This window comes from Protopterus annectens, chromosome 10.part0 (assembly GCF_019279795.1).
Source record: "Protopterus annectens isolate FY-2018-M chromosome 10.part0, PAN1.0, whole genome shotgun sequence".
Taxonomy (NCBI): domain Eukaryota; kingdom Metazoa; phylum Chordata; order Ceratodontiformes; family Protopteridae; genus Protopterus; species Protopterus annectens.
The window spans coordinates 1010422505-1010448164 of NC_056744.1; the positions used below are offsets into that span (position 1 = coordinate 1010422505).

Sequence of the window (25660 nt, forward strand, 5' to 3'; positions counted from 1 at the left end):
ATTTACCTTGATTTTTCTTTTCCTGACAGGACATTTTCTTAAAGAGTCTGTAGAATCATGTGTCAAAAGGGTGTAAAGCATACTTTATTTGCCGATATGCCAATTTGGTTTTACCCTTTTATTTCCTATATATCAGCACATCTTCTGCAGCCATTCTGCAAACGGCTGAGATGTCATTTATTAGATCAGTGGTATCTACTGCTAGTGTACAGAAATGTGTAGGGCAATGGCCAATTCCCAATTCAGGGACAACTACAGTATATGGCTACAGAAGTTAACAGGCAGGCAGGGCAAGTGTTGTGCAATATCTACATAAATGAACCACACAGTATGAATAACAGTATTAGCACATTTTAAAGACAGTTATAATGTGCACTAAAAGCTGAAACTACTTTGTATCAGAATTAAAGTGCATTAACAGGACAAGCCACTATTCCTCTGGAAATGAGGGCCGCCCTTTGAACATATGCAGGCATCCATAACCAACACACACTTGTTTCTTTCATTTTTATTTACATTCTGTTGATCAGGCATGTCCTGCTGAGAGAATGCTCATTTTCAGAGGGGAGCAGAGGAAGAAGCTAACAAAAAAAAAGCACTTTTTATAAAAAAAAGTTTAGGCCAGTAGTGTAACCTTGGTGGCTGGAGACACACCTTTGACAGCTGCTTTTGCTACATATGATGCATACAATTAGTAAGAATTACATTGGAGTTAGAGGGTCTATTATAGTGATTTTTTCCCGGGGGGGGGGGGGTCATCGCTGGGCCATTTTCAGGATTTTAGTGCAATCTCGGAGTTGCTATATTTAAGTAGAGGGGAGATGTGTGGGGGAGTGAAGCCCCCCACTTTATTGTTTTTTTCTTTTTGTGGAACAGCGATTTTTCCTGGGCGGGGGTTGCTGTTTCATGTCTTCGGGATTTCAAGCTTTTGCTTTTAAAGGGTCGATAAATCAGTGTCAGTGTTCACTATTTTAAGCGTCTGAGGATTTAATATAGACTGGAGTTAGAAATACCAGAGAAAATTGTAGTGGGTAGCACAGGGTATCACATACAACACATTTGGACAGTAAATCAAGAGTAGCTGAAGCCTTAAACTATAGGGTAAGTAGTTGATAGCTGCAGCAACATCAAGTAGTGAGATGCAGCACAACAGTTAAACAGATTAGCATGTACTGGTGGGCTGTATGGAAGGAATGGCCCCCAAATTACAAGACTCTCACCCATGTGAGGTCATTCACATGATATAAAGCCCCAAAATAAGTAAAAAAGCATTGGTATACATGAATAAGTAATGAGCATGAAGCAATTCATAATCTTTCACAAATATGCTGTCCGTTCTTGAGCACAGGCCAAGATTCTAGAGTCTACACTTTGCCAAACAGATTCCATGGTCATTACATGGTACAGCTATGCAACCATATGTCAAACATACAGTACAACATCAGAACCCATGTGCCTTGAGCACCACTCACACATGCTGCTAGGTGCCTTACCAGACTTGTAAACCCCCTCCACTGCCTTTTGCCCTTACAACGGGAGCATGAGTTGCACTTGCATGCACACTTCTAAAGAGGCTGTCCCAACAATTGCACATGCGTGCACACTTCTAAAGAGGCTGTCCCAACAATTGCTTAAAGTGTTTACAGTGTGGAGACTAAGACTACACACAAACAAAAGCAGTCTAAAAGACAGGGCCATTCTCCCAAATGCCTAATGCACTATTAAACCATGAAGCAGAGTCTCTACAGTGCCATACACTCTCCTAAATAGCCTGCCCTCTCCAAGTGCCTTACACACTCAGGATCTGTAGGAGGCACATACTGAATATGATGCATGAAATACCAGCTTCCTGCACTCCATAAGGGATGTCCCTTAGAAGTGCCACCTCGTGAACTATTGAAAAATGCGGCACACTGCTGTTGCTTTCTATACAATCATTTTCACTACAACAATGACCACAGGATAACAGATGTGCAGGTGTACTCCTGAATCACATTCTATCACAGATGCGCAGGTGTACTCCTGAATCGCATTCTATCAGTGGTGTGGCCAAGACACTATCCATACTATGGTTACAGCACTGTATATGGATGGCATCCTTAAATCTGGCTGAAGGACCTACTACTTACGGTCTAGAATAAACTCTTCACGAATTTCTGCACAAACACTTCTGTAAACCTCTCTTTATCAAGGAATCATGATCACAGCAGATATTTAAAATTCCCCAGGGGAGGGAGCAATGTTTCAGCAAAATGGATCATGAATACACAATGCCAAATTAGTTTTTAATAATATACTCAGGGAAACAGTGACAGATTTCACTATCTACAGCCATGTTTAGCCCTTATTAGGGCTCATCAGTATAGCAAAACTAGAAACTCCTGAAAAAAATCTAATTACGTTTTTAGTTTTTACATTTATGCATTCACCTGAGATTACGTAAGAAGAAGGGAACGAAAACCAGGTGACTCCCAAGCAGATGAAGCAGAGGACTGACTCCCCCCTGAAAGTCCCCAGCAAGTTTAAGTTCAGTTTGTTACAGGGCTTCTATCCAAGTACCATTACAAAACATAAAAGAACAGCCAAAATAAACAGATGAGTACTGGAATTAAAAAGTCCTGCAGGTAAAATGTGAATTTTACCGCCTAATTCATTTCACTAATCTCATATGCCAATATAAACAAGTTGCAAGACATGACATGCAGATGTACACAAAGACAATTGCAAATTTTCCTTTTTCAAAGTATTATGGAATAAATGTAAACTTTGCCTAAAGACATTACATATTGTAACACACAGATTCAAGAAAGCACAACAATGCTCTCAAACAAGACAAAATTCTACTATCTATAGGCATTTTTCTTCCTTGTAGGACTTAAATATATGAAGATTATATAGGGGCAGTTTTCACATGTGTCATGATCCCTTGATAATGGGAAGTCTGCAAATGTGTCTTTTTACACTTATTTCAGTGTTGCAAGGACCAGTCTGGGTGGAATTTACATGCATCTGCTATAGGACCATTGTGGGTTGGTATTCAGGATGTTGTGGAGTCCTAAACCAAGCATGTTTTGTACTAATTTTGTAGTAGCTTTTGACTTTACTGAAACATCCTTTGTATCAGAAGCATGTTTTGGTACACGAGTGCCATCATCATCCACAGATGAAACAAATTCAAAAGCATTACTTTTTGTCACTTCAGATGGGCAAGTCATCAACTGTACCAGCACATGCTACAAAATACAACTATTATGATATACTATACTATGTATAGTACTTAGCAGCCAGATTACAAGATATGGAATCCTGTTTACCAAATCATTCTACTGCCTGGATTATTTGCTTTGTGGGAGGATAGCAAATGCAGCTGCTTGCCTTCTGCTCTAAAATGGACGTGGAAACTGCTGCAAGGCTAATATGTTCCTACATATTTAATGAACATTCTTCAGTTTTTACATTATGTTCCTAGGGGTCATACTTCGCTAACAAACCCCTGGGGTCTTTATAAGCCAAGCCAAGCATCACAAATTTATCCCTTAAATTTATGTGCTGGCCTTTTTATGTTTAGCAAAGCTTCCTAAATGTATCCCCAATGTTTTACATGTGGCTTAGAGCTAACTTTAAGGGGTATATGTAAGCTAGGACATGATTTACAGGCTGCCTCGGTCCATTAAATACATAGTTGTTATACTTGAGGTCTATTTCCAATTTCCCATCCACTGGGTTCAGGTTTCTCTTTAGCAGGATTAGGGGAAACCTCCTCTTCACACAGATGAAAAGCCTACTCTAGAGAATGAGGATTCTGAGACACTTGCTATCACTCCAACATGTTTTATTTATGTTGCAAGCAAACGTTAAATCTTTAGATTGCATAATCCTGATGCTACTCACTTAGTGGACATGCAAAAAGTACATCAGAGTGTGATCCAAGGGTGCCTTGTACACTAGGCATCGATCAACTAACAATCTGTAGGTAACAGAATCAGAGTCAGGGCTTTGAGGCAATCTGCATAGGACAGGGTGTTTAAGCCCTCTATTCTTTTTTTTTGAGGAACCTTTGGATGTTCCATTCGTTGCATGTGCCTGGTCAGTTACATGCCGAAGGGGGTGTACTCAATAATGGGCCAGATGACAGCCAAATACAGTGGACTGATGACTTCTTCTGACCTAAATGTCATGCTCTTGCTTACAAGCTGATCAACACAGAACGACTTCCTTATAACTTTAGACACATGTTGGTCAAAAACCAGGCCATTATCTATATATGTACCAAAATCCCTGAGAACTGGTTCTATTCTTAGGGCTGCGTTATCAATGAGGTAATTTCCTAGGGTGGCTGACTTCCCCAAAAGTACTATTATGCACTTCTTGGCAGTTAAGGTTTAAGCCGTAGCTTAGGACCAGACATTTGTCTGTGTTCGTCCTTCCTGTAGGATGTTAGTGTCTTGGGGGAATTCTGTGACTGCTCTTAGTTTGCAATAATCTGAAAACTTGGTCACCCAGAAGCCCTTTACATTGGTCCTGGCTTCCGAAAAGTACATTCCAAAAAGGAGTCGACCCAGCACAGAACCCTGAAGGGCTCTGCTAGTGACCAGCCTCTATCCTAACTTCCTGGGTTTTATCAAAGAGCCAGATGGCAATAAAGTGTGCAACAAAGGCTTATGCCTATATCCACGAGTTTGTTTACAATGCCTGAGTGGCATATTGTATCAAATGCCTTAGCTAGGTCAAGGCAGGCAGTACACACCATTTGCCCTCATCCACTGCCTTGGTTAACCTCTCAAAGAAGTCCACTGGGATGAGTACGGATGATCCGCCCTTGATGAAGCCAAAATAGGATGGATCCAGGTTTTAAAGGTTTCCTTTGTCCTTATTTTCATAATTCTTTCCATGGTTTTGCATACGAGACTAGTTAGACTTTGAAGTTTCAGGGGTCTGCGGATTGCCTGCCCTTGTGCAGAGGGATGACTGTTGCAGTTCTCCATTCACATAGCACAAAGCCTATCTGGAGGCTATGGTTAAACAGAGACTCCAGTGGTCCTGACAGGTCATGTTTCTGGCTATTTAACCAGGCATCCTGGGTTATTATTGGGGGCCATTGTTGTGGGGGGAGGGTTTGGCCTTGAACAGTAAGGACGTCCTCTCTAATGATAGTTGGAGGGGGGTATGTTTGATAGTATCTCTTTGTGAAGCAGCCTGGGGGACTAAAACTGAAGATATATTTGTTGGCCAGCAGATTTGTTATATCTTCTAGCTCTGTGTAGGTGCTTCCATTAGTAATCAGTTCTGCACACTGCTGTGTACTGCTTTTGAGGTTTCAGACGTAGCTCAAGACAGCCATATGGTTGTCCACTGATTATCTTTACCTCAAATTTGGCTTTAGTAGACTTAACCTGCCTTCTTGGACATTTGTTTAGATAATTTATAGTGTTTTTATCATGCTATTTGTATCACTTCCTAATCCTGGTTAGGACTTTTTTTCTTTTGTTCTCAGCCTATTTGTGTATGGATTTTACCTAGGTGGTGTGTTTCTGGTGGGCACAGCTATCTCAATATTTACTGAACTGAGTGCACAGGGTCTCGGAGAACAATTTCCCATAGGCAGCTGTGTTCTTAGGGTTTCAAGGGGCTTGAAATTTTGAGAGGTTATCAACTTTGGCTTAGAATATTACTGAAATGTTACAGAGTTAGCCAGAGTGTCACAAAATTTATTTTTATTATGAGGGAGACAAATTTGTGGTCTGACCTTACCAGAGAGAATACTACACTGGGGTGGGGGGACGGTACAGCATTTTCCCATATTTGCGAGTACCAGGTTGAGTATGTTTACACCCCTAGTGGGCATATGGACTATCTGGACCAAGAAGTTTGTGTTTACAAAGTCAGGGAATCTCTCGGCCTGCAAGTCTGAGGTCATTTAAGTATCCCAGTTTATAGTGGGGTAGTTGAAATCACCCATATGTTGACTGGCTTGAATGGGGAGAGCTTCCAGTAAATCCAAGTATGAACTACAGTTTCTGTGCTCTATAGCTAGCAAGGACATGATATGGCACTTTGCCTATGGAAATCTGGACATGCAGAAGCTCATGCGTGTCACTCTGACGAGTCTTGAAGTGAGTTTGTTGTTGCTACAGACAGACACTTCTGGCCCAACCCTGTGCAGTAGGTGGCCTACATGTGTGTAATGCTGGGGTAATCCAAGCGGCTTTAAATTAATGTCTCAGTAACTGCACACCTGTCTACATTCTCCAGGATGAGGAGAGCCTGGTGGGACTGGAGTTTGTTCAGGTTCTTGGCACTGTGCAGTGACACCTTTAGATTCCCTTGATTTGGTTTTGCTATATTGCAAGGTTTGTCAGTTTGACACTGCCTAAAATGGCTCTATGGGATAGGACAATGTTTTAGCCAATATTCAAAAGCTTAGAGGGGACAGGTACAGACCCTCACTGGCAAAGCAATGTGGTGGGTTGACCATATTCTCCTACACTAACAAATATTTTACCCTCCTGGAATGACACCAGAAACTAAGCCAATTATTGAAGTTAACCATCTTTTGTTCATACTGTGGTATCATCCTTGGTGAAAGCAGAATTATGCTCAATGCTAGGCACATACCAGCTTGGGACATAGTGACAGAGATCCATAATGTCTCTCTTCATATAATCCAGGGAGGTACATCTCAGGTCATTTACACCCACACAGACTACGACTGTGTCATACTAGTACTTTGGGTCTAATGACTCAAGTGCACAGGTGATTTGGTGCATCCTGGCCTATGAAAGACAACTAACAAAGATTTTCCTTATTCAACCTGGTGAACAGGACATCTATACATCTCACAATAGAGTCTCCCTAGGACTAAAAGGTGGGGTAGTGTGTTGGCTTCCCTTATGGGCTTTGTAGTTGAGGCTCTAAAGGAGGTGGCCGTATATGTTGTGTTGGGTCTTGTTTTAGTGGGGTGCTTTTGGGGTTGCTGAGGATTCTTTTTGTAGTACAAATGTCTAGGAGGTCTTTGTGGTTTAGGAAGGTTGCTTTTAAGTACCTCAGCATACACCGGTCTATGTGCCGAGTCAGTACTATGCGAGATGCTTACGTTACTGACAATTTGACAGTTATCTTGAATGCTTTTGTGTGACAGTCTTGTAATTACACAGTGTCATAGGAGACATCTCCCACATACTGTATCTGATTCTCTAAAGACTAGATGGTCGTCAGTGAACATGAGACAATTCCTATATTGTCGAAGGATGCTCATATCAACTGAGCTGGCGGCATAGAAACTGGAATGTGCCCATACATGGTGTCAAGTCTTTTAGGTGAATTACAAAGAAGTGGTACAGCAAGCTAATTTGGGCACTGCGAGGGTAGAAACTCTAGCTAGGTTATACATAATTGAATTTGTATGGCAGTGTTCCTCACCCTGCAAAAAAATTGTCTTTGTACAGGCGAATACTGAGTAAAAATTTAGTTAAGTGCCTGCATCAATACAAAATGAAATGCCACAGAGTGACAAGAAGTGGAATTTATAGACTCAAAGAAAAGTGACTAAGCCAACTAAAAAGACCTCTTGCCATTGAAATGATACAGCTTTAAAAGTGTCCCTGTGTGATTCTCAACTTCAACAGACTAGGCTGCCATTTTACTGCCGCTAGAATTGTAGTCCCAGTATTCTTAATGTAAAGACGCACTTTAGTTACCCAAAAGTGAAAATTTACCAGGAACAAAAATAACTACAAGTAATTACAAAGCGATTCTAAGGCACACAAGCCATCAATGGGGAATACATGCTTTAAGGTGATTTCAAGACACACTACTAGCAGCTAGATCAAGGAAAAGCAAATAAACTTTACAATGATGAGATGCAGAAACATGCACTAAATAATTTGAAAATAGAGCAGCAGTTTTCAGAAATAATACAATGCCCCTCTGCTCCTCCTCCCACTAGAAGCAAAACAGAAACACTAATGCAAAGCTGATTCCTGAAAAACCATTCCCAGCCTCTCCACTTATTTGGTCATCCAGTTCCAGATGTTACAGATTTCAAAAGTAAGAGGTGGAAAGAAGGAAGTTGTATGTTGTATCTTTCAGCTTTTCCTAGTTGGGGGTCGCCACAGCAGAACTCCACTCCGCTAATGACTGGCAGTAGATTTTTACGTACAGAGTTGCCAGCCCTGATGCATAGCCTTCAACGAAAGTACGCCCATCCACGCACGTCTCCACACAGAAGACGCTTTAGCTGAGAATTGAACAGGACGTCTTACTGTGAGGTGACAATGCTACCGCAGCACCACCACCGCAGAATGAGTATTGCAGTGTGCACTAAATAAATGGAATGATAAGAAACGGGTCTGCAGGCTTTAAGAGACTAATTGGAGGGCCTTTCCATTTTGAGCCTTCAGTGTTCAGTAAATGAGTAGATGAAAAGATGGGGAGGATATTCTAAAGCTACATTTACAGTAGGGCAGGGGGGGGAGGCAGCTCAAAAGCCACCAAGTTTAAAAAGCACAATTGGAATTGGGTGGGGAAAAACGTGAGAGCTACAGAAATACATAAACAGAGGAGGCAATACAGAAGGCAGTACTAACGGACTATAAAAAGAAAGAAAATAAAATTACTTTACTGGCATATTTTCTGGTTTTAAAACTCTAGCAGAGCCACACACTAAGGGCTAGTTAATGTAGCCCAAGTATTGACAGACAAAGCCAAGCTAAATTCTTGTGTATTAAGTCAAGAAAGCAAAACAAAAAAATGAAAAACAAGTGAAATCTGAAGCCCAAGAGTTTAAAGTTTCCCCAGATCAGGAGTATATCAAGCTCTAAACTAGATACACACTCAGATCACAAGCTGCCCCAAAACACAGGCTTAAAGGTTTCTCAAAGAAGGAAATAAAAAGAGAACAGGTACTCTAGAAGGGGTGATACAGTATAGCATTAACCAAAGACTGGGTGTGGTATATTGAAGATTTACTCATGGTTGGTGTGGTTTAATCATGAGGGCAAAGCCTGATTGATTAAACAAAGGCAACCATGGGTACATCTTCAATACATCACACCCAGGAGCTGGTTATTGCTATTATACAATGACATTATTTAAGAAATAGATTACTTCCTTTTCTTAACTGTATTTGTATAAACAGCATTATGGTGTTCTTCCGAGTCATTTCTGAATTCTGCCCTTTGATGATGTACTGGACATACATATGGGACTTCCATTCCGAGGCTTACACAGTACATCACTGCTTTAGCAAGGAAGCAATGGAGAAAGGACGATCTCTGTTGCTATTTTTCGTTTTGAAAGAAAAAAAAAAAAACTGTAACCTACCGACAGTTTAGATGTACGAGACAACAAGGAAAGTCAGGTATGCTTTAGTTTGAAACATGAAGAGCTGGGACCCAAGACCAAGAAATGGCACAGAAACTTTATTCCAAAAGACAAGCGCTTTCATCTCTATTACAATCCAAAGAGAGACTTCATCAGATCTAACCCTCCAAAACAGAGCCAGAGTAAATAGTAACAACCAATCACGTTAGTAAAATCAACCAATTAATTTATATATGTAATAAAGTAATTAATAAGTAATCAATAAATAAATTCATAATATACTTATAAAAACACTACCAAAATACATATCATCTCAACAGAGATTTAAGTTTTAAAAGGCAACCAGTACATGCTAGGTCATTAAGACTGGGCCAGCCCACAGCATTACGCTATAATATCCAAATCCATTCACGTTTCTGCAAAAATAATGACCAGGCTCCTCCCCTAATGTTACGGACTACCTCTACAATCATAAGAAATTTAAAACTATGCCCATGGTGTTCTAGAAGGTGTTGCTATAAAGCATTTCTATTTTTTTTCTTTTTAATTTTATATTGAGGTTCATGTATCCTCTCTCAACCTTTGGTCAGTCTTACCAATGTAAAAGGCTAAGCATTGTTGACACAATCCAGCATATATAATATCCCCAGTACTAGGATTAGAGCTGATGAAGTCTCTCTTGGATTGTAATAGAAACAAAAGCACTTGTCTTTTGGAATAAAGTTTTTGTACCACTTTGTGGTCTTGGGTCCTGGCTCTTCATGTTTTGGAGTTTGTTTGCAGTCCTTGCAGTTCTTTTTATTATGTTTTAGTTTGCAGAAAATATCTGATTTTCCTTGTGTACTTTCTCTGCTCTCGTACATACCTCTCGATCTTTTATTTGAAAAAATGTGGACAAAGCATAAATAAAGGGAGAATAAGTGTGCACTGTCTGAAGGAAAGAAAGTCTGAAAATGAAATGCCTGTCATTATTTAGTGACTTTGCTCCTCAGTGATTTGTTGGAAAAAAATTTTTATGAGAAACAAAACCATTACATAATGACATGCTTTTTAGTTTCAGACTCTTTCCTTCAGACTAATGCTCATTTAAGATAGTAAGTAAGTAAAGTCTGTCCGCTCAATGATACTTTAGCAGCCAGACTTTTGCTGTTGGTATATGCTCGATTTACAACGGGCACACTGGTTTGGCTGACTAATCAGCATGCTTGTTTTAATAAAAGACTAATCATTAGTATTTGAAAAATATCAGGCCAGTAGAATAATTGAAGCTGATAAGGAAAAAAAAGCCGTTTTGACATACTGGTGCAGTCCTCCGCAAAGAAAGTTTTCAAAGTACAAGATAAAATTTCCATACGAATATCACTGCTTTGTCATTCCATGCCCAGAAATATGTGCAATTAAACAGCCTTTTGTAATAAAGTCAGTGACAGAATTCTCTACCTACCTTCCAGTGTCTGGTTATATGGTGCATTAGCACTTGCAATGCATTCTCCCCAAATCTGAGACTGTTCATCATAGGACATTACAAATAAGAAATCGCAGCGATCTGCAATCATAGTGTAATCATAACAACGCTTGTCAATGCACTTTGGAGACCAAGCTACATCAAAAGAAACCTGGAAAAAAGAAAAAAAAAACCTCTAAATTATTTTGCATAAATTACAAAGTATGCAGATACAAAAAGCATTCAGAAAATCCACTCCAAGCTTAAAAAGCTTTAATGCTAGCTGCTGATCAAATTACATCTTTAGCTAAACTACACTGGGCTTTATGCCGCTGCCTAGAACTTAATTTTGGCAATGATGTTGAAGGTTTTACATGAAGACAAATGTATGAAATGAAATTAGCTATGGGCTCCCAAGGAAGAGAAAAATAGTTAAAGGTGTGTTTTCACCATATCTGTTAATCTGCCAGGAGTTCCTCTGTAGTGATTAAATACTGGGATTCCTCTTCTAATATAGCCTGGTACAACTCTGAAAAACTTCTAGGTCCTACACTTGATGGCCTGTATGCCTGATGCATTTGTATAGTACTACATCACACGATAAGCTAGAGGAGGCGTGCCCAAGCTCTTACCTTCCCCAGTTTAACTTCCATGCACAGTGGGCACATCATGCCAGAAAGAATTTAAAAACAAGAATATAAAATTATACATTTGCTTGACTTACAAGTAAATTCAAACAGTGCTGGACAGATAGCTTTCTAAACTTCACTTTCTTGATGTGTTGGGATAAGTATCACCGTGGAAGGCTTTCTCACAGACCATTTAACACGTTGAATATGCATCTGCTACATCATAACTTTGAAAGCCCTCTTCTATAGCTAAATGCTGAGAGGAATCCCATGGAGTAAAAATGTACATTTTGTTGCCAGCAGAAGCAGGAAAAGTTCAAAAGGCAAGGACTCAACATAGTCCCAAATTAATAAGGTGCAAAAGACCACCCAATTCCTGGAATTTATTTACTTATTTATTATTTGTTGACCAGACTAGTCTAACTGGATAGATGTCCATTTTCCGAAGAGGCCCGAGGAGAAAAGCTCAAGGAAAAAAATGTATACATAGTTACACCCAGGAGTTTGGTGGTGGTGTCAGGAGCAATTTCTGTGCCATTACTTGATGTAACTTTGAAGTTTATAGGGGGGGGGGGGATTTCTGTGCAGGAGTAAAAATAATAATTTAGTTTGAATTGAATGATCACCAAAAAGCAAAAACTTCAAGCAAATCTGCAAATCAATGACCAAATGGCCATTACTGAAAGAGACAATGGAAGCAGTCATACCCAAAGCAGAATGGCCACTGACAGCATTTTCCAGTGGACAGTTAGCAACCACGTGACTAAAATTTAAACAGCAACCTGGTTGGAAATGGTTTACACAGCTATAGAAGCATCTTCTTGCCAACAATAGCAGTGCCTTCAAAAATATATACTTCAGAAATGCTGAATCAGTTAGCTCAGATAAATCACCGAGAACCTTGTCAGCCATGTAGATAAATTCCCAAACAGTTGAACGCTTCTTCAAAATGAAGGCAAAAAGCCCTAACAGGAATGTCTTAACAAGACAATGTTTGGACACAGTCCTATGCTCTACATGGTTTTGATGCACTGAAACGGCAGAAAATTTTTCCATTAACAGTATGAATACTAAGACCAAAGTTAAATACATGCTCGAGGCCGGTTAGGACTGCCTGCAAACTAACCGACTTAGGCAATCCTGCTACCACTCAGAAAGTGAACCCCTTAGTCTTGCCAGTTTTAAGCACAAAGACCCATCCTTTTAACTGGCTATGGTTAATGAGGCCCTTACTTGCCACTTTGGTACGTCACTGCACAGACTGCTACCACTTTATTGGCTATTCCTTAATTTGGATCTGTTTAGATGTTGTACTTAATTGTTGCATTTATTTCTTTTTTTATGCTTTTTCTTTAAAAAATGTTTTGACAAATGCACTTTAAAGTTGAAGATGAATGAGGAACAAATGTAAACTTGTGTTTTTCTTTGTAGCAGGAAACAGCTCTATAGCTTCTGAAAAATAAATTCTAGATTTGATGTTTTTCTTTGTAGCAGGAAACAGCTCTACAGCTTCTGAAAAAGAAATTATAGGTTTGTTCTAGTAGTCTATGGATATTATTTGATATACAGCTCTATCTGGAGAGAACATGAATGTGCCAACACGTAGCAACCTGACATGTACAGAACCCACAGCTTCTTAGTTATGTTTCTCTAACTTTAGCAGTGCTCTTTCTATGGAGGACTGAACGGCTCTAAGATACAGTAGTAGGTTAATAGGTGCATACCAAGCTAATGACCACTGCAGCCAAGCATCTCAATTTGTATCCTGCGAGGTTATTTTAAATTGTGTATACAAGCCAGGGCAAGATTTACAGGCTAATTCTGTCTATTAGAGAGACAGGTAATAAACCTGGGTGTATTTCTGATCTCACCGGATATGTCTAGAACCCATAGGTTCTTTGTTATGGTTCCTTAACCTTGTACAAATGCATTAGTATTAGTCTTGCACAAGCAGCCCTTGAGGATTGTCAGAATGTTTCCGCAGTGCCAGGCAGAGTCTGGCTACATGGAGGCATTTTTAGACAGAACCAGGAATGGTACATCTGCCCAACAGTTGGCTGCCTTCCTTACAGATGCATTTTCTTCTTCAGGAAGTGGGCTGACAAAGAAAAAATGAAGGATGACGGGGACACAGACACCCCATGATTGCCGCTGCATACTTCCTCTTTTTCAGGTTTACAAGTGTGTCCTGAGTAGTCTGTCTTAGGTTGACATCACCCAAGATGCAGACACTCATGCCTCAGCTCACAATTAACGGGGTTGGAATGATTACTTATAGCACAGACATATTCCTCAGTCTGCTGTCCAAGCTACACCATCTGAATTGCTGAAATTATAATGTATTACCTGAAAGTTCACAGAAGAAAATACAGTAAAGGTCTTTTTCAGGGAATCATTGAATTAGGAAATTATGCCAACATTTCCAGACCCAGATCCACAGGGCAGAAATACAACTGGGACAGGTGGGAGAAATAGCTAAGGATTCTAAATCCCAAAATGTCAGGGGAGATTGCACACTGTCCTACCTTGTCCAAATCTTTTTAGTTCTTCTCAGGAAGCAAAGCAGTAAGAAAAGTACAGTTGTGTATACCTACCATAAATGTAGATGTTAGAGTGTCTTCACTGTTGCAGTCATAACTGTAGGGTACTCCTGCCGGCAGGCAGCCCGAGGTCGGCCAGAATATCAAAGTCTGGGTCCGGCGTCGGCCGTTTCAGCTAGAACTCTGACGTCAGAGCGCATGGGTATAAAGCTGACAGCCGACACCATCTTCTCCAGCCTTTCTTGCCCCTGATGTCAGAAGCCCCCATAAAACCAAAAGGTGTCCCAAGGGAAACACAAATACACCAGAAAGGTAGTGGAAAGGAAAACACAGTAAGCAAATAGAAACAAGAGGGGTCTGGAGGGAGGGAAACACCGACTGCAACAGTGAAGACACTCGAACATCTACATTTATAGTAGGCATACACAACTGTACTATGTTCTTCGTGTTTCACTGTTGCAGTCATAACTGTAGGGTAGAATCCCAAAGCTGAGAATATGGGAGGAGGTTATGAAGTAGAAGGAGCAGCTAGAAGACCCTGCAAGACAGCAGAGGCAAAGCCTGCCCTAGACTTAGAGTACAAAGGGAGGTTATAGTGCTTGGAAAAAGTATGCACAGAGCTCCAAGTGGCAGCCTCCAGAATGTCCTTGGTAGGAACTCCTCTGAGAAAGGCCGCTGAAGTGGCAGCTGCTCTAGTAGAATGAGTCCTGATGGTACCTGGAATCTGTTTTCCATAAAGAGAGTAACAATATCTTATTCCATGAGCAATCCATTTGGAAATAGTTTGCTTAGAAATGGCTTTACCAAGAGAACCGGAAGCAAAAGAAATAAGCAATTGATCTGATTTTCTGAAACTTTTAGTTTTGTCCAGGTAAAAACGTAGTTGCCTGTGTACATCTAACGAATGCAAAATCCTTTCCCCCCTATTTTGGGGTTTTGGAAAAAAGGTAGGAAGGTGAATAGTCTGATTTAGAGCCACTCTAGAAACTACCTTAGGCATAAAAGTAGGATTGGTCCTCAAGGAAACTCTGTCCTGATGGAAGATGAGGTATGGTTCCACGGCCATGAGGGCTTGTCACCCTTCTGGCAGACGTCAAGGGCAACAAGATAGCGGTCTTCCAGGATAAAAACTTAATGTCCGCAGAGGCAGCAGGCTCAAAAGGAGGCAAAGTAAGCTTTTCCAAGACATAGTTAAGATCCCAAGGAGGGACAGGAGGAGTTCTAGGAGGTTTTAAATTCTTAGCTCCTCTCAGAAATTGTCTGACCAACTGGTGGGAAAAATTGGGAGGATCACAATTGAAATGTGCCGAAATAGCAGAAGCATGAATTTTAATGGAAGAAAATGAAAGACCTTTAATCAAAAGATCTGAGAGATAAAGTAAAATAGATGAGATATCAGGTATTAAAGGATCAGAGCCACGATCCTGCATCCAAATACAAAATCTTTTCCATTTAGAAGCATAAAATTTCCTTGTACTAGGACGCCTAGCTTCCAAAAGAACATCCAAAACTTGTTTAGGAAGAGAAGAAGGAATCAATTGCCTTTGATGAGCCAAGCTGCCAGACAGAGAGTCTTGATTTGAGAGTGAAATACCTGACCCTGATGCTGGGACAGTAGAGAATGGGTCAGAGGAAGACTCCAAGGAGGTACCAAGGAAAGGTGCAGTAGAGTAGGGTACCAAAACTGACGAGGCCAATTCGGAGCTATCAAAATGATCAGTCTGGGTTTGTCTAGCTTTATCTTTAGCAATACCCGAGGCAGAAGAGGAAGAGGAGGGAAGGCATATCCCGAAAGATTCCTCCAGCTGAAGGACAGGGCATCCACTTTCCAAGCTGTCTTGTGGAAGGACCTGGTGCAAAAGAGAGGCAACTGATGGTTGAGATGAGATGCAAACAGATCTGAGAACAGCCCCAAACTGCAGTTATCTTGCTGAATAAGTTGGGGTCCAACATCCATTCGTGAGGATGCAAAATGTTTCTGCTTAGGCTGTCTGCTAAGAGATGTTGTTTTCCTGGAATGAACTGTGCCTGAAGATCCAGATACAAATTTAGGGCTGTATCCCATAAGGTCATGGCAAGTCTGCAAAGGGGGTAAGAGTGAGAGCCCCCTTGCTTGTTTATGTACCACATGACTGTGGTATTGTCTGTTCGAATTAGCAGAGGTCCTGGCTTCAAAAGAGTCTGGAAGGTTAGAAGAGCATTTTGGACTGCTAACATTTCTTTCAAGTTGATGTGCCATAGAAGGTGTTTGTTTGTCCAAGAACCCTGTTGGCATTTGTCTAGAAAATGAGCTCCCCATGCATAATCCGAGGCGTCTGTGGTTATGATCTGAGTAGGTTGAGGCAGACGAAAGGTCTTGCCTTCGTTCAAAACACACGCCCTGGACCACCAAAGGAATTCCTTCTGGAGGCAGGGAATCAGTGGAATCATTGTATCCAGACTGTGGCAATGCTGAGACCATACACTCTTTAGGTACTATTGAAGTTTCCTCATGTGAAGCCTCGCATTTGAAATCAACAGGATGCAAGAGGCCATGTAGCCCAGAGCCTGCAGGAATTTCCTTGCAGTGAGCTGAGTTAATGCTGCCAAGGTCTTGAAGATTGAAGCCAGCTGTAACTGCTGTAACTGTTTTTCTGGAGTAAGGAAGGCCATCTGTAAACTTGTGTCTAGAAGAGCTCCCAAAAATGTCATTCGTTGAGAAGGAATCAAATGTGACTTTTTTGTGTTCACTCAGAATCCCAGTAGTAGGAGAAGACGTTGAACAAAATGCAGATGTTGAAGTAGAAGGTCTTTGCTGTCTGCCTGAATTAGACAGTCATCCAGATAGGGGTAAATCTGAATCCCCTGAAGTCTGTAGTAAGCTACTACTGGAGCCAGGCATTTGGTAAAAACTCTGGGCGCAGTAGATAAGCCAAATGGCAGTACAGAGAATTGGAAGTGTCTCGAGCCTGCCTTGAACCGGAGATACTTTCTGCAATGTTGCCTTATGGGGACGTGTAAGTAAGCCTCTTTTAAGTCCAATGTTACCATTCAAGCATCTTGTGAGAGCATTGGAAGAAGCTGTTGAAGTGTAAGCATCTTGAATTTTGGAATTTCCAAAAAGGTGTTTAATATTGAGAGGTCCAGAATAGGTCTCCAGGAGTTTTGTTTTCTTGGGACCAGAAAAAGTCTTGAGTAAAAACCTTTCCCCACCTCTCGAGGTGGAACAGGTTCTATGGCTCTTAAGGCTACTAAAGCATCCACTTGATTTAAGGCCTCTGTCCATTGATGTTTTGGCAGATCTGGCCAGCCAGAAGGCCTTGGCAGTGTGTGAAAGTGGAATCTGTAACCTTTCAAAATCACGTCTAACACCCATTTGTCCTGGGTAATGAGAGTCCAATTTTGGTAAAAAAGAGAAAGTTTTCCTCCGAGAGGGGCATCCAGGGAAGGAGGACCTGAAGCCCCACAGAGGGGGTCATTGAGTCTGCTTTCTTTGGGTTTGAGATCTGTCTTCTCCCCTTCTAGGTGAAGAAGCAGTCCACTGTCTAGATCTGTAAGAGGCCCGAGCCTGCGCCCGACCTCTGGAGCATCCATATCTTCCCCTTTGAGGCCTGTCAGAGGTGGGAAAAGACCAATTTTTGGAGGGCCAATTTCTGGAAAATCTAGGAGGCTGAACTTGCAAGAAATCTTTTACAGTCTGCATAGACTTGGCTTTTTCTTCCATCTTTTTAATAACCTCCTCAGCCTTAGACCCAAATAAGACATCATGCTTAAAAGGGGCATCTAGCAATTTTGCCTTAACTTGTTCAGGTAGATTCTGCTCACGAAGCCAAGCATGTCTCCTGGTAACAGTACCAGAGGCAGCTGCCCTGCAAGAAGCCTCTAAGGCATCAAAACCACAATGTAAACTATGTTTGCTAACTTGTTCAGTAGCATGCAGCACATCCTGTAATTCCTTGTCCTCAGCACATGCAGGAAAGGCAGAAATCCTTTGTTTTAAAACAGATAAGAGAAACTGCTGATACTTAAACATGTGAAACTGGCAATTTAAGGCTCTAATAGAAAGGGTAGCTGAAGTATAAACCTTTTTGCCCCACCTGTCCAAGGCACGAGAATCCTTTTCAGAGGGGATAGGATTCTTAGAAGAGGCGGCCTTAGCAGCCTTAGAACCCTGCGAAATAGTTTCAGGATCAGCAGAAGGGTTCTTGAATAAGAATTGATGAGAACCAGGGACCCTGTAAAATCTATCAGGCTTAGAAGGAGCAGGTGGCATGGAATCAGGATTCAAGTTAGCTTCAGAGAAGGCATAATCCACAATGTCAAGTACAGGAGGAATAGCTAAAGGCCTGTGCTGAGGGAGAAGAAGGAATTCCCCGAGTCTCTTTTTGGAAGCAGAATAATCCTGACCTTCCCAAAGAAAATGCTCCCTCACCTCATGCAAGGTTTCCCCAAAAGAGAAATCTTCAGGGGGAAGAGGCAGAGGGAACAGAATCCTCTGCATCCGAATCCTCATAAGGAGGAAAGGAGTAATCCTGACAGAGGAAGAAACAGAAGATACAGAAGCCTGATCAGAGGAATCATAAGGGATATCCTGTCTGGGCCTTTTCTCAGGTGGAGGGTGAGAACCCCTAATCATAGTTAATAAATCCTCAGCCATCCGAAGTAATTGCTTCTGAGTCTTAGGAGCTGAATCCGAAGAAGCTTGAGCAGAAAGTCTGGGTTTAACAGGAGTCTTTGACTTAGCTTTTGTCTTTGTGGAGATAGTAATCATTCTATAATTAAATCGTCTACCGAAGTAATTCAAGGCCCAATCGTACCTACGCTTGATAGTGCGAGAATTAAACCTGGCACAGAACCGACAACAAGAAACGTCGTGGTCAGGGCCTAAGCAAGGTAGACAGTAAGAGTGGAAATCTTTATGAGGTATTTGTTTTCCACACGATACACAATTATTAACTTTTTCTGACATCGGAGGAGCAAGAAAAAGGTTTCCCCAATGGGGTACTTGGCTTCGAGAAGAGAAGTAGAAAACTTCGGACCGACGACAATCACACCACGTTGTCTTGAAAACGCCAACCAACAACTAGCGAACTGCTTTGCACCGCACGGCAAGAAAGACTGGAGAAGATGGCGTCGGCTGTCAGCTTTATACCCATGCGCTCTGACGTCAGGGTTCTGGCTGAAACAGCCGACGCCGGACCCAGACTTTGATATTCTGGCCGACCTCGGGCTGCCTGCCGGCAGGAGTACCCTACAGTTATGACTGCAACAGTGAAACACGAAGAACATCGGTGATCTCAGAGACTTATTCTGGATTATACAGAATCATACAAGTTTGCCCAGAGATGCTTCATCAGGAAGTTACTCCACAAGGGATTTCATAAGGGCATTTGTCTTGGGTGGAGCAAAAGGTGAATAATCTAAATGTTTCCAGTACCACAAAACAGGTTTCAAGGAAGGGATGACCCAAGGTTCTTCACCAGTCTTCCTCAAATACTGGGGAAGCCCACTTTCAGGGGAGAAGGCAGAGAAGCTATAAGGGCAGTCCACAGATGATCCATGATCAGGCTACTCCACAGATGTCCTCCTTACCCTGGCGGTTTCTCCAAAGAAAAGGTCAGCACAGTGAGCCAGAAGAAGGGGAGATCTCTTCATCCTGTCAGTCTCTGAAACAAATGCCACATTTCAGGGTATTTGATCAGTTGGGTAACTAAGTTAACTTACTGAAAACCCAGTGCAAACAGCATAAAGACGGTGTAAAATTAGGGTAGGGAGCACGATTTGTCACAGCTGCTCTTTCATATGTATAATAAATGGAGGGGTGATCCACAAATACGTACATCCATTCCTTTCAACAGGCGATGTATTTAAATATCAATTATGCTTTTCACATGGATTGATCTGTTTACATGCAGAAAATACACTCTCAAGACTGCAATGTGACTAACCAAAATGAAAACAGCATTAATGAAAGATGTGCATAATATATCATGCTGCACATCGATTTATCATTACTAAAGTGTCATCCATTTTAGGCTCTTCCAATGCTTCTGAGTTTGGAACTTGAGAAGATGAAATCCAATGCGATACTGGTAAGTACTGCTGCTGGTGGTTATCCACCCAGAGAGGAGTCGGTGGGACCTACATTCCTCCAATAACTCCCCAAAGACAGGCTAACCCACAAAAGAACTTGTCATATGTCAAATGTTCTGTGATCCGAAATTACAATAACTGGCTGTTAACACTACATCACTCAATTTGAAACAAAAATAACAAAAAATATAGCAATAATGGAGAAAAGAAGGGACCCTCAAGTGTTTCTCCATCCCAATCAAAGTGATACAGCAGTATAACAATTTGGCAGCTGCCATGTCATTTTTAACGCGAGTTGGTTAATGGTGGAGTTGTAGTGTTGTGCTTTACTGCTAATTCCAACTGCATACATAGGATCATAGGAAGTTACTAGGCTATCGGCCCTGATGCCCTTACAAGCCTAGCCAAGAATGCTCCAACAAGTCAGCACCTGATGTCCCTGTCCAGCAGAGACACAGGTGTAATCCCAGGGTTGTATTTTCTGTTCCCCATCCAGTTATCCAGGTTGTGCTTAAAAAATGTTAATGAAGTAGTCTGCTTAACATGGAGCGGGAGTCTATTCCAGAGAAGCAGGAGTCTCTGGGACATGCGTCTGTCCTGCCAACAAGTCCTATTGATGTCACAGATCAGGCTGAGGTTGCGCATGCAGGTTACCTGAATGGAGCTTGATTTGCGGATATGCAGCAGTCCCATCAAGGCGGAGTCTGAGATTGCTTTGTAAGCCAGACAGAGGTCACCTCTGAGGAGTCTTGTAGGAGACTGAGTAGAGGGACAGGGCCTTTCGTCTATCTGTGTAGGGTAGATGTTTGAGGTCCTACATTCTCCTGGTGAGGAACCTCTGTGGTCTCTCCAGCTGCTGCATGTGCTTTGTGAGGTACATGCCAAAAGGGGCACTGTACTCAGTAATGGGTCTTATAAAGGGAAGAATACAGGGATGTTATGACCATCTTGTCCCTGGATGAGATATCCCTACAAATGAGGTGGGCCATGCAAAAAGCTTTCCGTACAATGGAGGCAATATGGTGCTCAATAGTCAGTTTGCTATCAAACTGGGTGCCCAAGTCCTCACTCTCCCCAAAGGGGATGATGATGCATTCTCTGGCATTCAGTTTGAGGCCATGTTTCTGGCAACAGTCATTTGAGTGAGACCCTCTTGGAGGATGTTCACATCACTAGGGGAACTGATGACATTGCCCAGCTTGCAGTCATCTGCAAACTTGGTCAGCCATAGTCCAATGGTTTTGATCTGTACCTCAGAAAAGTACATCCCAAACAACAAAAGGTCCCAAGACCGATCCCTGGGGTACACCGCTGGTTACGGGTCCACTGCTTGAGGTGGCTTTGGGTTCTATCAGTGAGCCAGTTTGCTACCCATCTGGTAACATATGGATTGATGCCTAGTTGAGAGAGTTTATCTATTAAAACAGAGTGAGGAATAGTATTGAAGGCTTTGGCCAGATCAAGGTAGACAAGTGGGCAAAGTCTTCTCCTCATCCATGACTTTGGTGACTGTCTCAAAGTTGTCTACCAAATTTAACAGGCATGACCTCCCTTTGACAAAACCAAACTGTGTGGGATCGAGTATTTGGAGGTTGCCAATGTCCTTGGTAATGAGGTCCATGATAATCTGCTCCATGGCCTTGCAGATCAGGCTAGTTAGGCTGATGGGTCTATAATTTCCTGGATCAGTGGACACTCCACCTTTATGCAAAGGGATGACAGTGGTGATCCTTCAGCTGGGATGAAGCCGGTACACGGGCTTTGGTTGAATAGAGTGCCTAATGGTGCTGCAAGTTCCTGCCTGAGTTAATGTAGAATGCAACCTGGGATGTTATCAGGTCTCATGGAGGCTGTATTTTTTTGCCTTTGAGAGGGCAGTGATGACTCACTCCCTAGAGATGAGGGGAGGGGAGCAGGTACTGGGGATGTCTCAATTTACTGATGGAGGGGGACAGAGGGGTGAAGTTTTCAGTGAACCTGTCTGCCAGCAGGTCAGCTACATCCATGGTGTTTGTGTTGTCCTTGACCACCTGTTCTGAGCAGATCTCAGTCTTTCCTTCAGAGTTTGGACTTATGTGACGAAAGCCTTGTGATGGTCTTTAGTAGATGTAGCCAGTTTGGAGTCTTAAGTTTGCTTTGGAGGATTTCACTAGTGCTCTTATTTGCCTGTTCAGGTTAAGGAGAGATTGCTTCCAATTTGGTGCCTGCTCCTTCTTGGTCCTGGACAGCATTTTTCTTACTTTAATTATAGAGCTTACTTACTGCAGATGTCCATCAGACAGGTTTACTCTTCCTTGAGGAAGACGATTTTGTCCTGTTGGGTATTCCTGATTCCATGCAGCTATATAAATGCTTGTATAGTACTTTGGTGTAGGTTTGGATATATGTGCCAGTTCCTATGGAGGGGGAAGAGGGCTGTGAAGCTGTTTATACCTTCCCTCAGGAAGCTGTAATCAGTTTTGGAGAAGTTTGTATGTTTTAGACGCCAGTTAGGAGGGTGGTCGGGGAGATGATGATTTTGAAAGTGACTGCATTGTGGTCGGATCTTACCAGGGAGGATGACACTGTAGGGATGCTGCAGAGGTTACTCATGTTGGTTAATACCAAGTCCAAGATATTTCCACTTCTTGTGGGGGTGTCAACCAGCTGGTCCAAAGCATTTGCATTGAAGAAATCAAAGAATCTCTGGGCATTTTTTGGCATGAGTAGTTCCAATCTATGGTTGGGATTGTTAAGTCGCCCAAGAGCAGGGTAAAGGGTTGAATCTTGATAGATTTGAAGAGGGCCAAATAGGTGGAGTGGGCATCTTGAGTCAAAGTTGAGGGCCTGCAGCTAGATGTGATTTCAATAGGGGGCCTGTCAATGGTTAACTGCACCTGGACTGTCTCCTGTGCATCATACTGTTTGGCCAGCCTGGAAGTGTGCATGTCTTTTATATATATTGCAACTCCACCTCCTTATGCTTTGCTGCCTACAGTTTGGGGTCTGAATGTATGATAGGATGAGTAACCTGGTATGGCTGGGGTGGTCTCTGCAGCTTTGAACAGGCTTTTGTGACTGCACAAATGTCAGCATCTTACAAGGTTAAGAATGCTTGCAATGAGTGCAGTTTCATGTTTAGACTCCTAGCGTTTAGCAGCATGACCTTTCATTTGCATTTTGATGAAATGTGCATGTTGGTAGTTTTGACCTCATGGTATTGCCTAAAAGGGTACTATTGGGGAGGCAAGAGCCTTTGCCAGGACCCTGAAGCCCAAGGGAGACAGATGCAGGCCATCTCTGGCACAGCATCATGGTTTGTCAATCATGTCTTCCCAGGCTGTCAGGTACTCCCTTGGAATGACACCAGAAACTAAGTCAATTGTTAAATTCAATCATTTTCCGTTTGTATTGAGGCATCATTCTGGGTGATGGTAGGATACTGCTTAAGGCTAGGAACATGGCTGCCTGGAACACATATCTAGTGAGCTTAATCATGCCTCCCTTCATATAGCCCAGGGAGGTATGTCTTCACGCCAACGTGGACTATGACAGTCATAACAGTACCGGTTGTTGAGATACTTGTGCACGAGTGATATGGTGGATTCTGGCACCTGACAAACAACTAACTGTGACTTTCTCCTTATCCAGTCTGGTGAAGGGTACATCTGTGCGTCTCACAATGGAGTCTCCTATGGCTAATATGTTGGGTTTATGTTGACATCTTAGTGACTGAGACACATGTGTGGACTATGTGTAGTGTGGTTGGCAATTATGTGTTGTGTGGTGGGTAGCGGATTTCACATGTGCTTTTGCCTCAGAAGTCTCTTTGGCTTGGGTATGTTTTTGTTGAGGACCTCCGCATATGTGGGTGCGTGTTGCGGAAGTGTGGGTGGTGCTTGAGGCGTGGTGTTGACAACCTTTGCAGTACCAGATAAACTGGCTTGCGAGAGAGAGAGCGCACTGACACTAGGTTCTTAATGTAATTGCAGCTCTCACAAATTGTGTTCCTAAGGTGGTAGTAGTACAGGGTTGTCCATGTACATGAGGCAGTTGCTACACTGTCTCAGGATGCCCATATTAACTAGACTGGCAGGGGGAAAGCGTAGGAAATTGTCCATCCGTATTTGTCAGAAATTGAGGGAGAGGTGCCAGAGAGAGCCAAGAGGGTAAACAGTGGAAGGTCTAAGAGTAGTACTAATAGATGGTCAACACAAGTGCTACTAAGGGAAAATTTGTAGCTGGAATACCTCACAAAGAGTTAAAAACAGTGCAGCTACACCTCTTGATGTAGCAAACCTGTATCAGACTATAAAAACAGAACTCGCAGTATGAAAAAATACAGTAATGAAATACAGGAAAATGCAATTAAACAGTAATGACTTGCAGTAAATAGCAATGAAATACACCAACAGTAATAAAATGCAGTAAATCAGTAAACTGCTTTAAAACAGTATAAATGTGATAAATTAAATCACAACAGTAAGAAACAGCTCAAATAAAGCAGTAACAAATGTGGCAAACAACATGCAGTCGAACACCTAAGCAAATGCAGAATGAAGTAGGAAGCGGCACAATTTTTTTAATAAAAAGTGAGGAGACAGACGATAATTCAAGGTTAAGAAGCTAAAGGGTGGGTCTTCACAACTGATCTCACTATACTCAGTAGAATGAGCTGATGTAATGGGACTGGGGGGAATGTCCAATTTCAAATTTATAGCAGAGGCGGGCAACTCAAAAGCCTCCAAGCTTCAATACCACAACAATAGTTGGCCAGGTGGGTTGGATGCAAGATCAGGACAGACACAAGGAATTCACTAGGCCGAAGAAACAGTTGCACAGTTTAAACAGATATGCAACAAATATAGTTTTAATCAGAAGTGCAGAAAACAAAAACAACCACTTATCTTTTGTAGTCTCACAGCAGTTTTTTGTAAAACAGCAGAGTAAGGGCAGATGGCCTAACTCACTGCAACTTTGAGCAAACAAGTACAAACTGGTTTAAACACTGGCTATTTAAGGCAGAGAAACAGGAACCAGCCAAATTATCCAATTAAAAAAAAACAAAAAAAAAAAAAAAAACAGTGCCCTGTGTAGTAACTCTAGTCAGATCAGACCAGACTGAATCACGCTCCTGTGAAGAAACAGCTAGGCCTCTCTAAACAAAAGATTGTACTAAAAGCTCCAAAGGTCAGAAACCATGACAAATATTTAAAATACTAATGGTGGAGGATGTAAAGGGGAAAAAAACAGATCCCTTACAAAATGAAGAATCAATCTGCCTGTCTTTCTTATTATCTATCTATACATGGACCTATCCATACCAAATAATGCCAAAGCATGTGGGGAAAATGTATTTATCAAGCAACAGACAACTTTGTAAATTCATTTTTTTCTTTAGCTTTAGAAGCAAAACAGGTTGCAAAAACATTTGTTTGGACCTTGTGAAAAAAATAATCAGGTGAAGATTTTTCTGTTCAAGAGAAGGAATCCATTAGTAGTTGTTTAGATGTTCATAATACTGACAATGGTAAAAGGGAAAATAACTCAAAGCTCATCATAACATAAATAAACATTTATCTCAACAGTCGCTGTGAAGTCGCAAATGTGCACTATGTTGGATCTGCAGTGATACACCTTTAATGCCAATGTCTCCAAGTCATTGTTAACAACAC

At 41.8% G+C, this 25660-nt stretch overlaps 1 protein-coding gene across 2 annotated transcripts in view; it reads right to left on the reverse strand.

The window, feature by feature from the left end:
• Positions 1-25660, reverse strand: part of CTBS (chitobiase) — a 302603-nt gene that overhangs the window by 207432 nt on the left and 69511 nt on the right. For both annotated transcript variants that reach the window (XM_044085766.1, XM_044085765.1), the window contains exon 4: positions 10766-10937. In XM_044085766.1, the coding sequence (XP_043941701.1) occupies positions 10766-10937 (172 nt within the window). The remainder of the gene's footprint in view (positions 1-10765; positions 10938-25660) is intronic.